The following is a 13,646-nucleotide window of genomic DNA, read 5'->3' as shown; positions in this document are numbered from 1 at the left end:
GCAGCTACATGGTCCACACCACGTATTTTTACAAAACATTATTGCGTTGATATACTGGCTTGCCAGCAAGCCAATGTTGGTCAGTCAGTTCTACATACACTTTCCAAATCACTGCAGTTCACACAACCTAGCCGCCTCCATTTTGAAAGGACTACTGTTCAGTGGCATGTGAGGCTGCTAAACGCAGTTAGTCCACCCAGGATTCTGGAGGCACAGCAGCTGCAGGACTAGACAGCTTCGGTACAATGGTCAAGGACTGCAGGCATGCTGGCAGAGTCAGGGACAAGTCAGGAGTTGCTCCACTGTTCTTGCTTTTCACAGCTCTTCGGTGTCCTTCTTCTGACGTCCAGTGAATTTGACTTCTGGTGTCGGGGAGCCACCTAACTATGGAATTTAACAGCGTTTAAGGGTGTGTAGGGTAAGGGCCAATGCACTACTTACCCTTGGGGTGCCAACACCCCCTATATGGCCTCTTCTGGTGGGGAGTGGGCATATTCCTATCCCAGAAGGCCTTGCTCCAACCATAAACAAGATCGCGGAACCATTCCTCGAGTGTCCACTTCAGGTAGCCGACCTTACGGGTTTGGTTAGCACAGAGGAGGTACACTAATGACTAGCTAATTGTCCCACCTGTCCTGGTGCCAAATGGACCTCAGGGCAGGTTGTAGCTACACCCAGCTCTGGAGAAGCTGGGAGATTTGCATACCAAAGGCTGGATTGGGTGGCATCTGTGTGCATCTCATTTTCAGAGGGGTCCCTGAGGGTGACACAATACATGGTGCAGCCCTTAGGGGCCCCTCTCCTCTACCCATGCCAAGCATCAATCTCTACACATCAACTACCTAGAGCTTCAATCTGTTTGCCTAGCATTGAAAGAGTTCCTCCCTCACCTGTCTCACAAGGTTGTCCTAGTCTGGACAGACAATATGACAGCCATGTTTTACCTACAAAAACAGGGGGGGACACGGTCTTCACAACTATCTCATACCGTCTGGAAGTGGGCTCTACATCACAACATTCAGCTGTTGGCAGAATACTTTCTGGGAACAGACAACTTTGCAAAGCTGCTCAGCAGGATGCAGCAACAGGTCCACAAATGGGAACTCCACCAACAATTCCTCCTACCATACTTCCATAAGTAAGGGTTCCCCCAGATAGACCTTTTTGCTGCAGCATAAAACGCGAAATGCCCAAACTTTGCCTCCAGGTTCCCACACCTACTATTCACGGGCAACGCACTATGGATGAGTTGGTCAGGAATATTTGCCTATGCTTTTCTGCCTCTCCCACTTCTTTCGTTTCTGTATTGGAAGCTGAGGCAAAAATATCTTAGAATGATCGTAGTAGTTCCCACTTGAGCACGTCAGCCTGGGGTCACAACACTTTTACCTCTCTGTAGTTCCACGTGAGAAGCTCCCCAACAGGACGGACTTTCTCACTCAGAATCAAGGACAAATCAGGCACCCAGATCCCAAAACCCTCAGCCTAGCAATTTGGCTCCTGAGGTCATAGAGTTTGGATATCTAAACTTACCACCAGAATATATGGACATTCTTTAGGAAGCACATGGAGCCACCACTAGAGCCTGTTATGCAGCAAAATGGAAATTTTATTTACTACTGTCACTCCCGCAGGAGTTCCGAAAGACCTCCCCCATGTCTGCCCATGACAAACAGGATGTGCCAAGTACATTTTATGGGCTGGTCTCTAGACCACAGACTGTGTGAACTGTGCTGCTTGCAATAGTGTAGTAATTTGCAGTCATGCCTGGTTGCACAATACAGGTTTTTCTGAAGACGTACATGCATCTCTTATGGATATTCCTTTTGATGGTTCAAGGCTGTTTGGAGACAAGTCAGATTCAGCAATAGAGCAGTTCAGAAATTACTGAGCTGTAGCCTGCTTCCTGGGCCACCAGTAAGGTCAGTCCTCCTCTTCACATGCTGCTGTCCCCAAACCACCCTGATTCCATTTTAGGTATTTTAGAACACGCCTCTACCATTGGCAAGAGCTTCATTCTCCATCCTTGCCAAAGAGATTTTGGCCCTCATTTTGACTTGGCGGTCTTCCTTGAAGTACTTGTGAATGCGTGTGTGTATATATGTTTGGATGGGTGTGTGCATGCGTGTTTGGATGGGTGTGTGCATGCGTGTTTGGATGGGTGTGTGCATGCGTCTTTGGATGGGTGTGTGCATGCATGGTTGAATGTGTGTATGAGTGCTGAGGTGAAAGAGAGAATGGATGCGTGTGAGTAAAAGCGTGTATGTAAGTGTAGGTGAATGAGTGTATTTGTGGTGCGTGTGAGTGCCTGTGTGCGTGTGCCTGTATGCGGGGAGGGGGCACTGTACCTGGAGGGGACTGGGGGGAGAGGGGGCACTGTCTCTAGAGGAGGGGTGGGGAGTGGGTGGCGGGCGGGTGGGGTGGTTTTGTGCTTGCAAGGGGAGTCGTCTGCCGGTGACAGGGAGGAAATTCCTTGTCACCAGTAGCTTTCTGCCAGGGTTTTTGTGGCGGTGCTACCGCTGCCGAAACCCAGGTGCAAAGGCGGCTCCTAACACCACCGGCGGTCTTCTGTGGACCGCCGGGTCAGAGATACTCCTCTCCGGCCCAGCTGTTCCAACCGCCCTGGCGGTATGAGTAGAGATGTGGCGAGTTGGCAGAAGCCAATCTGCCACACTCCTAATGTGGCAGTCTTCAGCGCCAGCCTGTTGGTGGTGAGACCGCCACCTTTGCCCTCGCGGTCAGAAGAATGCTAGGGTCATAATGACCGCATTAGTCAGTGCTAGCCAAAAGGGCAATAGAGAGGGGCAAAGGGTGCTACTCCTTTTATTTCTTGGTGCGCAAGAGAGATGGGTTCAGACAAATGTTCAACCTTCAGTTTTTGAACATTGTTAAGTACAAGATGTTCACTCTGGACCGGGTCCTCGCCACCCTAGATCATGGGCATTGGAAGGCGGCCTTGGGCTTGCCAGAATCATACTTTCATGTACCTACCCTGTAGTCCCACAGATGTTTCCTCCATTTTGTTTTGTCAATGGAAACATTCAGTTGACTGTCTTGCCTTTCAGCCTCATCTCAGCCCGCCCTAAGTATTTTTGAAGATGGTAGATGTGGCCACAGCCCATCTTTGCAGGGTTAAGGTACATGTATTCCCTTACCTCAACAACTGGCTGTTGAATTAAAGGTGTGCTTGTCACAGTCAGCCGTGGACCACCTTTGACTACCATCTCACTGCTGTTTTCCCTTGAGGTTCTCTATGAGGGAGCTGAAATCTCACCTTTGGCCAGTGCAAAAGATTGCGTCTATAGTGCAATTCTGAACACAGCTCTTCTGCCCCCACAGCAAGTCTGGGATTTTCAGGATGTGATCCTGAGGTTTCAGGATTGGTACTGTTTTCTGGCACAGCTTGTTATATGGCTTCTTGGCCTCCTGCCTCATTCCCCTTGCCACATGTAGGCTCTGGACTGGAATCCTCTCCTTCCATGGGGTCATCAGTGGGGGTATCTCAGACAACATCTATTTGTCTGACAAGGCAGCCAACAATCTTCAATGATGGATGAGGGATGTGGTAGGTAATTTTCCCTTTCCCCATCCAGTATTCATGGTAGCGAAAGATGCTGCATCTGTGGTCTGAGGAGGCCACCTGGGCGAGGTGGTGGTCAGAGGCCTGTGGAACAAAGGCACTTCCTCAAAGTTCTAGAGCTGCTTGCCTCAATGACTTCCTGCCTTCCATCAGGGGTAGCTCTGTAGAGAATCTGATGTAACCACAATCACCCTGTGGTACTGCAAAATGCAGAGCATGGTAGCGTTTTTTGTGTTGTGCCAGGACACACTGAGACAATTGCATTGTCTGAACCTTAAGTGAACTTAACTCACAGTCACCGACCTGGCAAGCTCTCTCAATGATAGGGTAGATAAGCTCACTGGACAGCATCTAGCCGATTACAAGTGGCCTCTGCACCCTAAGGTAGTTTAAGGCGTCTTCGCTCAGATGGCAAGCCTTGGGTAGCTAGTCCATACCTCATTCATGTCTATTTAAATGCTAATTACTGGTTGGCAGAATAGAGAGCAAAATGCAGATTTACCTCACAAGGACTTCTGATAGGGCAAAGGTAACTTTCTAAAAGTTACTTTTTCATACTATTTAATAAAATAATCAACTTCACTATTGAAATGGATTTTTAGTAAATATTCCAAATAGTTATTTATTATTTATCTAGCTAGTCCCTTTCTGAGATACAATATTACTACTTAATATTGGACCCCAGTGTTTTTTTGTGAAACAGCCAGCCTTGCTACAGTGAAAATAACTTTGAGGTACTAGTCGGTGGAGCGATTTGTCTGGTTAATTCCGATAACGAACGAGACTCCTCCATGCTAACTAGTTACGCGACCCCCAGCTTGGATGGAATTTATTAATTTTGGACACCTATGAACATCTTTTCAAATTTACAATTGTGAAGCAACTAATATTTCAGTGTGGGAATATGGACTATTGGATAATTAATCCTATTAATTTCATGTTTGGATAATTATTTTTATTAATTTCATGTTTGTATTATAAATTGGATCTATTGTAACTTTTCCTGGACTGTATTTACTTTGTAATGAATAATAGCATATGTTTACTGACTGGGTGTATAATGATTCATATTTAGTACAAGTGTGCGAATACATACTATGTAGTTGGAGGTAACGTTATGTTACTCTATTGGGGAGATTGGAGGGTGCAACCCTAGTATTTGGCACCGTGTACTGCAATATAATTCATAGCTGTATTTAGGGGGGCAGGAGCGCCTTATCACTCGTAATTCACCCCCACATATATATTCACTGTAAAAACATGTTTAACGTTAGACATTTACATGTCCAACTTTTAAATAGCATGCACCCTGCCTTATGAGCAATAAGGCCTGTTTAGGGGTGACTTACAAATATGAAAAAGAATGGTTTATGTCTGTCACAAGGGGTTATATTGATAGTTCAAATTTGCAGTTAAAACCTGCACAGTAAGGCTGCTGGTGGCAGGCCTACAGTCATGTTTACATTGTCACTGTAGCAGATGGCACACTGGATGCTGCAGTCCACATGTGACATTTAACTTACAGGACCTGGTGACACCTTGGTACCACATGCTTATGGGTAAATTAAATATGCCAATCGTGAGTACACCAATTTTACCATGTTGAAAGGGAGCACAAGCATTTTACCTCTGTTTAGCAGGGATAACATGCACAGGGTGCTACAGCCAGCAGAAACAGGGTTCAGGAAAAAGGCAAAATAATCTGGGGTGAACCTACAGAAAGGGCACATTTCCCACAGATCATTTGCTCTCTGCTCCATCTACCTCTTTGGGAGGGGCCTTCACTCCGAACAATGGTGTTGGGGTTCTGTTCCTGAACCTCCACAATCCACACCTCCAGGGAGATTTAGTGAAGCCAGTTGAATAAATGACCCACATGCAGAACGGTGGACATTATTATGTCCACTTACCATCTGTCGACAAAGTCAATCTAATCTGGCCTCGGATGAGAGCTTGTGGCTTCGTGTAAAGAAGTTAGGTTGAGTTGCTTCAAACAAAACTTTATGATGTTATTTTTCTGTTTGCCTCTGCAAAGCTTTGAGGTGGGCAGTGTTATAGGATATTTTATTGCATTTGCCCAGTCAGCCTTCACTGTTAAAATTAGTGGTTGTGATGCATCTTTAAAGGGGGGTTACCTATAGGTTTCCTACTGCACCCTTTATTATACTGCAGTGAGACCATAACCTGTTCCTTATGTTTATAATCTGCATGCATTTTGAACCCCTGCACAGCTGTTCTTTGAAGAGGATGCCCTGAGTTGGTTTTCCTCATTGCAGTCACTTCTGTGCATCATATCGGTGTAGGTGCTGTCAGTGCAGCTTCCATAACCCCCACCTTCCCTGACAAGTTGGCACTTCAAACTCTGGTCTCCTGCTTGCTGAAAGTGGTGGTGTGTTTCGAAGTGCAGCAATTCACCACGCACCCCACTTTCTTCTCACCACCACATACATTTAAGGAGAAGGAGAGGCTCCACTGGTTGAATCCCACAATAATCCTTAGATTTTATATCTATCAGACAGAAGTGTACCATGTTAATGGCGAACTTATTGTTGGATTTGCCAGTTCAAAGAAAGGAAGGGCACTTTAGAATCAGATTGAGATGGATCATTCTCTGTATCAAGATGTGCTACGTCTTAGTCAAGAAGGGATCTGCTGAGGGCCTTCAGGCTCATTCAACTAGAGCCAAAGCCACAGCTACTGCTTTGGCCAGGGGTGTTCCAGTGCTGGACATCTGTCAGGCTACTACATCTGCATCCGTCCACACTTTCACCATGCACTGTTGACTTTCAGGTCTGCAGGAAGGGACATGTTCCCGTTCAGTCCTGCAAGACTTCCTGGTGTAAAGTCCAATTCTCAGACCTTCCACGTGTGGTAGGTACTGCTTTGATACCTATTTAAAAGGGTAAAATAGTGGGGTTAGAAGTACTAAACAAAATAAAAAGTTACTTATCTTTGGTAACGCGATTTCTCGAAATACTGTATCGGACCTCAGTTTACTCATTGCCCTTCTTTATCTCCATTCTGTGGATTGGACCTTTAGCTTTTAATAACGTTCCATGTTCGATTCTGCACATAACCATGGCTCTAAAACTGTTACTGGTGGTCTGTGACTTAAGGGTTTGGAATGCTTGGTTGTAAACTGATTCAGAGGTTATCGATTCAAGCCTTAATGTTTTCCTTTTCATTGTAAAGTGCAGACACATGAAGAAGTCTGGTGTTTTCCATCTAGCCAGGTTGAAGGATCATTAGTTCTGTTGCAGATGTGGTGTTAGCTGTTTTGAACATATATCTATATATCTTGTCATTGCATTTCTAGGGAGTCCCTGTATCCTGGTGTTTTTGCGAGTCAACTTGCTTTGACTCACCTCAGCATTTGCTCCTTTCCTTGCACCCGTCTTGGGCCCCACGTGACACAGTCAATATAGGGTTTTAATACGTACGCCTTCAAAAGTTTCTCCCACTGTGGCTCTCTTTGTATCTGGGATAGTTGCAGCGGTGAGACCGATGACGGGCCTTAACACGGACAACAATGGGTGATGCTACAGTGCTCTGGCTTAGATCCAGAGGGATTGATTTCTCTAAGCGATCCCTTCTCCAGGCAGCGCACGAGGTGTCGCTTGACTTCATTATCAGTGGGCTGCACTGTTAAGCCCACAAGTTCAGTGATGTGGCCCCTTTCCTCACTACACAGGTGCATCCACCAAATTCGACAGTAAGGGCCAAACTCCTGCTCCGGGCTTCCCCATAATGACCTGTGCCAAGTGGAACAGCTCCTAATGCGTTGACTCTTTCGCTGTGGGGCTCCACCATCATGTCGCATCTCTGCTCGCCCACCCCAGCCACACTGGCAGTTCTGATTGCGGCGTTGCCCAGCACGATCACAACTACTTCAATCTCTGCTGACTTAACCAAGTCAGTTGAAGGCACGATGTAGCCCTACTGGGCTTTTACAAGATGGTCGCCGCTCTTTCCAGTGTGCTTGCCTAGGCTTGTTTTGTCTCCAGCCAACTACAACTTTGAGCATTCTGCCACATCTGGGGCTCTGGCATCGCTGAGCTCTCTGTGGACTCCATGTGCCTTTGATAGCTGATGCTGGTAATGAGGAGCAAAGCACTCTCCCCTTCCAGGCACTCCGTTACCTGACCATTCCACCCCCTTGTAAAACCTTTTTAGCTGTAGAATTTGGATTGTCTCTTACAAAGAAGGAATCATAGTTTGTAAGTAACTAGAACTTGTGTCAGGATGAGATGGTAAAGACTTCTTTAGGCGTTTACATCTATGCAGAAAAAATGTTCTTGATTTGTAACTGGTTGACTCAAAAATGTGTAATTTACCAGGTTGGTGTTCCAAAGAAAAAGAAAAAAAAGTCACATGTGCCCAAAGAAGAGGACGACAGTGGAGTTGAGGTGTTCTTCCGAGAGCAAGACGAGGAAGAAACAAAAGAGGAGAAATCAAAGGTACGGGTTTAAGGACAAAAACATATTTACAAACACTTGCAAAACACTAAACGGATAATATGAATTCCCGCTCTCTCTTACTGCTTGCTTTCCTTCGCTGTCTCATATGTGACGCGCATTGCGATAAATCTTAGTTTAATGTCCTTTCTTCTGGTTGAAGTATAATGTTTTTATACTTTTAATTACCTACACCCTCATCGTTCTGTGTATTTGTTCACTTTGATAAATGAAACGGTCAGATGGAATTGCCTGTCTGGAATTGGAGGCCTTTGGCACTCGGTCAGGTAGTTTTTAAGCATTATTAGTGCCAAAAGTGATTATTGCCTTTAATTTCAGTGCCGTTTCTCAGTTGGCCATGCTACTGTTGAGATCAAAATGTGCATCTCTCCAAAATGATTTGTCTATGTTTTCCGCAATGGGAATAACCCTTTTCAGCATTGAAGGTGTTCTAGTCATAACGATCTTATTGTAAAGCGTCCCCTTTGAGTCATAATTATAAGGCAAACAGACGCTTGATAGTTCATATCCATGCGACTGACCTTATTTGTGAACCGAAGCAACCGATGTATTATATTGACCTGCATTAACATTTCAATCAGAAACGTATATGCCATGTTTTTATTAAAAACTTGACAACAGTGATGTTAACCTCCAGCGAGAACAAAACACGTAGGTAGTGATAGTTTTAAACACATTACTGTTCTTCGACAGGGCCAAGACTGCCCTTTCACCTTTCTTAATTCCACTTGTGCATGTTTACTATTTTGGTACATATGTTTTAAATCTTAATATTCTTGGAATGTAAGTCCATTGTTGAGTGAGTCATCAGCCATGCTTAGTGCTGCTTGAATAGGGAAGAGAGAATTCGCAGAGTCATGAGGAATGTCGGATTGCATAAATATAGTTAATAATATTCCAATTGCTGATTCCACATACCTGCATGTTAATGTGCATTTAGGCTGCACCTCTGAGTCACAGAGAAACCAGTGGTCAGTAGAGTGCTGCCAAATAATGTCACTCACTGCTGAATTTCCAAGAACCATGTAGTAAGCAATTCTTTGTCTAGCGTGGATACATGTTCTTCATTCATAATGTGGCCAAGCTTACCTTTGAGGGGGAAGGACCGATATGAGAATACCTGCAGAGCTATCAAGAAACAAGCAAAGTGAGCAATAGCCCAGGCAACGTGATCTCTCTTTCTCAGCTATGTCTCCTTTTGTAGCTCAACCTCACTCCTGCTTTGCCTACCTCCACCTCTCGTTCTCTGCCTAGGCACACCTTCACATTTCTCTGTACCTCTTTTTGTCTATCCCATCTGTCTCTTACTCGAACATCTCTATCTCTCGCCCTGACCTTATTCCCCTTTACCTCGCTGTGCCTGTTTGTCTACCTCTCTCTAACACTTCCCCTCACCCCGCTCTACTTCTCTCTTTTACCTCTCCTTTCTCCATTTCACCTCCTTACTGTGTAGGACCTCATCTACCTACTTCACCAGTCATTAACTCACGTCCTTTCTATCCCTCTCTAACTACTTCTTTTGCCAGTCCTTTACATCTTTCTCTGCCATATCTTTCTGTTTCATATATCTTTCTTTACTTCACCTCACTTCTTGTATCTTACTGCTGTTTTTACTTCTTCTAGCTCACTCCAGTCTTTCCTTCTATCTCCGTACCTACCCAGCGCTCTTTATCTGAGCTCTGTATACGTCAACTCTATCCAAATAAGACTTCTCTGTGTTTCTGTCGTAAACCCATCTCACTCCCTTTCACTCTGTGCCCAGTGCCCACCTCTGTACCCTCACATGCACCTGATCTCTGTAGCTCACCCCTTACTGCTCCTTCAACCCACCTTCAGCTATTTATCTTTTTACTTCACCTCTCCATCATCCTCATCTCGTTACCTCACCTCCATAAACCTCACTCTCTCTCCTCTCACTCTTGCCTCTCTACCACTCCACATCCTCACCTCTCTCTACCTCATTTGTTTCTCATTTAGTGCTTAATTTGTTTTTAAAAAAAAAGTGCCAGGGCCCTTCCAGAGAAGTCACTGCAGCCTGTATCACCCATTGCCCCTGCCAGCACTGCCAATAGTAGTAGCACTCCTACGAGTTTGACATATCAGCCTATTCTAGGCCATCCAAGACAATAATAATGTGTCAGTGACAGGTAATGTTATTTTTGTTAATGTATATTGACTTCATAAACCCTGCTGTTGTGCTCATCTCAAAACTAGGCAGCGGCGCCACTATGTGGTGGTCTTTCTCTAGAGCTGGTGTTGACAGTTAAGTGCTGGTGCCGAGAACGGTAAACCACTGGCACAAATTAAGCACTGCTCTCATCCCACTCACTACCTCATCTTTCTCCATCTCACCTTTCCCTTCCTCACTACCTAACCTCTCCATTCACCTCAACATTGATTCCTTGCTGTAGCACCCCCTTCTTTATCTGTTCATTGTTTGACATTTCTCAATACCTTACTCCTTTATCACTCTTTTTCTGCCCATCGGTTTGTTTCTCTACCATTTACCTTCCAGTTTCTCATTTCTCTGTACTGCCTTCAGTTTTTCAATTCACTATCTCCACCTCACCCCTCTCTTAATCTCTTACACGTCTATTTACTGCTCCTCCCTGTTTCTGTCTGTCTCAGCACACTCTCCACTTCATCTCCCCCTACCCATCATCCTCCACTGTCATTATCTGCCTCACCTGTTTCTAATTCGCCTCTTTCTGTCTCCACCTATTCTCTTTCTGCCCTTCAAACCTATCACTCTCCCGTTTTGTGCATTACATCTTTCTTTGCCTGACCTTTTGTTCCGTTCCTTGCTTCTCATGTTTCCAGCCTGTCGATCCTACCAGTCTCTCTTTCTGTACTCTGTATACACCCTCAATAACTCACTTGCCCACCCATACCGCTCTTTGCATTTAGCTCTCTGTAATTCACATCTTTCTATTTTATCTGTCTCTAACTCACATTGTTTATTCCTTCTCTCTAGAATGCCTTCTCCCTCTCCCTCCTGCTTTCTCTACTTCACTCTGAAACCGTACTTAGCTCTGCCTCTTTATCTTCCTACGTCTTCCTCTTTGTCTCCCTTTCTTTCGGGCTGCCTCACCTTTCTCTCTTAACCTTTGTGCCTCCCTCCTACCTCGCCTATCTCTCTAACTCATCTCCATCACTGACTCTGTTCTACCTCTTTCCCATCCCTCTTGCTATACTATTACCTTTAGCACGTGCCTCCCTCACATTTCTCCTCTCAGCAGAGCTTGTCAGCCAGCGAAGTGTGCAGATAGTGTGATGAAAAGGAGGTCAATGAAGGGGAGCAGAATTAAGGAGAAAATAATCCGATTTCCCCATATAATATAGTAAAAATCTAGTTGTTTGTGTGTATGTTTTTTTTTGGGGGGGGGGCGGTTGTATGTGATAATTAATACAGTTTCAGACTATGTGCATATTGGTTATTTTAATATTATGAACCACGTCACTAAATAGCCAAATTACCATGTCTTTCCTACAATGGGAGAAACAGGCTGGTTAGTCACTGAATTAAACATATTGTTGCTGCAAGACAAAATGATTTTAGATCCAAAAGCAACAGGAAATGCCTTTATCACCACCTGTTCAAGCTTCCGTTTGGTACTATTTCACTGCCGGCTGCCAGGTGGCTTGACCCTCAGCTACATATGCGTGGACCTGTTTCTAAAAATGTAAGGTATATTTCTACATCATTTGGTATCATGAGGGTTTGACTTTTCTGAAAATGGGTAATACAGTCAAATTTGTTTTGAAAAGTGAGCCTTAAAATGTGTCATTGGTAGGTCCCAAAAATTCTCAAATGGCTCTGAATACCACGAGTAATTAGAACACATATCTGAGCCAATAATACACTGCAAGGATAAAAGAAAAGTGCAATTCTATCTTGGATGGAAGAAGGGCGAGAATTAAGGAGCTGTAGTGTGTTTGAGTGGTGCTGCTCAGATGTGTTAACCTAGGGTATACTTTTTCATAAGGTGGTACATGCACTCATCATCTTAAAATCAAATAGGGGTAAAGGAAGATACCATGCTGGAGACCACATAGCCAAATGTGAGGACCTGTCATGCCTTATATGCTAATAGGTCGCTTTTATATATAATTCTTATGCTCCATATACATAGGTTGCTAATAATTTCAGGAGCTTATTGGGTTGCGCTGCTTTTTGTGGGTAGCATGTTTCTACAGACACTGCTAATGGATTCAGCACCCGTACAAAGAACTGTGAAGGCAAATACAACATGGAAAGTGCTGGTTTCATGACGCATTTATGTTTTCCTTTTAACAGCCAAAAAAGCATACACAGGATACGGCTCCGAGGCTGCAGATTTCTTCCGACTTCACCTGGGACGTCAGTTTGAACACTTTAAAGGTCGCCCAGCCAGACAAAAGAGAAGCAGATAGCTCAGACAGCGACGAGGATGAAGCAAAACAATCCAAGGTGCACTTGTTAACAAATAGATGATACTATTACTGTTATTCACCCACAATTTACCACTAAAGTAATATTTCAGCAAAAGATGTGCATGTTTTTTCTTCTCTCTTTAAATCAGATAAGTTGATGTAAACCTACCACCGCAGTTTGTTTGGATTTAAACTTGTACTGTCAGAGTTCGACTCTTGCCCTGGGCAAGACTGCAGCTTTAAGGATGACAGTACTTATGTTTGTAGGTGACTATGCCAACCCTACTACAAAACGCAACTGTCGTCCCAACCCTTCCGGCTCACAGCAGCACCTCACCAAAAAAAACAAAACAGTCAAAGGTGATTTGTGGCAGCCTTTACTCATAGACTCAAGAGTGTCACATCTCAGGGAGCGTCGTGGTTAAACAGAGATTACCCCTTTTTCACATTAACAACATGTCTCAATCACACACAGGCAATGAAGAAGATGCAGTAAGGTTTCAATAGGTTTTATTTTAGTAAAACTGCAATCTGCGATAAGTTGCATGGGCTGCACTTATTAGGATAATGAACAGTGCAAGAAACAGAATGGAAAAGACAAGAGTCATTAATACAAAGCCCCCCACCATCTTGCAATATCATGAAATAACATGAAGTGTGTGATACGTCCTAATAACCTAGCATGGTAGGTCTAACCTAGAAGAGAGCTGGGCATGTTAAACCTCAATCTGCCAATGCCATGTCCATAAGAAGAGCCCCCAACCCTTGTTACCTTGGAATGAGGTCTCTAGCTCAGACTCCCTAGGGACACTAAGACTGGGTCAGCGTCAAGGTGACATGCAGCATCAATAGCAGCGATGGCATCTGGTCGGAATCCCTCTGACTATCTGAAAAAGTGAGGAGTATTTATACAGATCTACTTGGACCGCTGACATAGGTTTGTTTCCAAACAATGGATAACAAGGTGTGTTTGAGAGGGTAATTAATATAAACAATTCCCTTGAATGCATGAAGAGGGAAAGTACCTAAAGTGAACACCTACTGTTTGTTTGTCTTTGTCGCCTGATCTTGACGCCTTAGCGTGGTGACACCGATAATGCAAACTAAAACATGGGCCTAAGTCAATACAAGGCAGCCATCTTAAAATAATTAATTAAATAAATGCGCTAAAACAGAGC

General features: G+C 44.4%; 1 protein-coding gene across 1 annotated transcript in view; it reads left to right on the top strand.

The window, feature by feature from the left end:
- The window catches only part of PDCD11 (programmed cell death 11), a 345,954-nt gene that overhangs the window by 307,966 nt on the left and 24,342 nt on the right, over window positions 1-13,646 (top strand). The window contains exons 21-22 of the mRNA XM_069242225.1: window positions 7,822-8,037; window positions 12,353-12,505. Coding sequence (XP_069098326.1) covers window positions 7,822-8,037; window positions 12,353-12,505 — 369 coding nt within the window. The remainder of the gene's footprint in view (window positions 1-7,821; window positions 8,038-12,352; window positions 12,506-13,646) is intronic.

The sequence above is a fragment of the Pleurodeles waltl genome, chromosome 6, assembly GCF_031143425.1.
Source record: "Pleurodeles waltl isolate 20211129_DDA chromosome 6, aPleWal1.hap1.20221129, whole genome shotgun sequence".
NCBI classification, from domain to species: Eukaryota; Metazoa; Chordata; class Amphibia; order Caudata; family Salamandridae; genus Pleurodeles; species Pleurodeles waltl.
The sequence above is the reverse complement of the archived record's forward strand: the minus strand, read 5'-3'. Positions and strand labels throughout refer to the sequence as shown.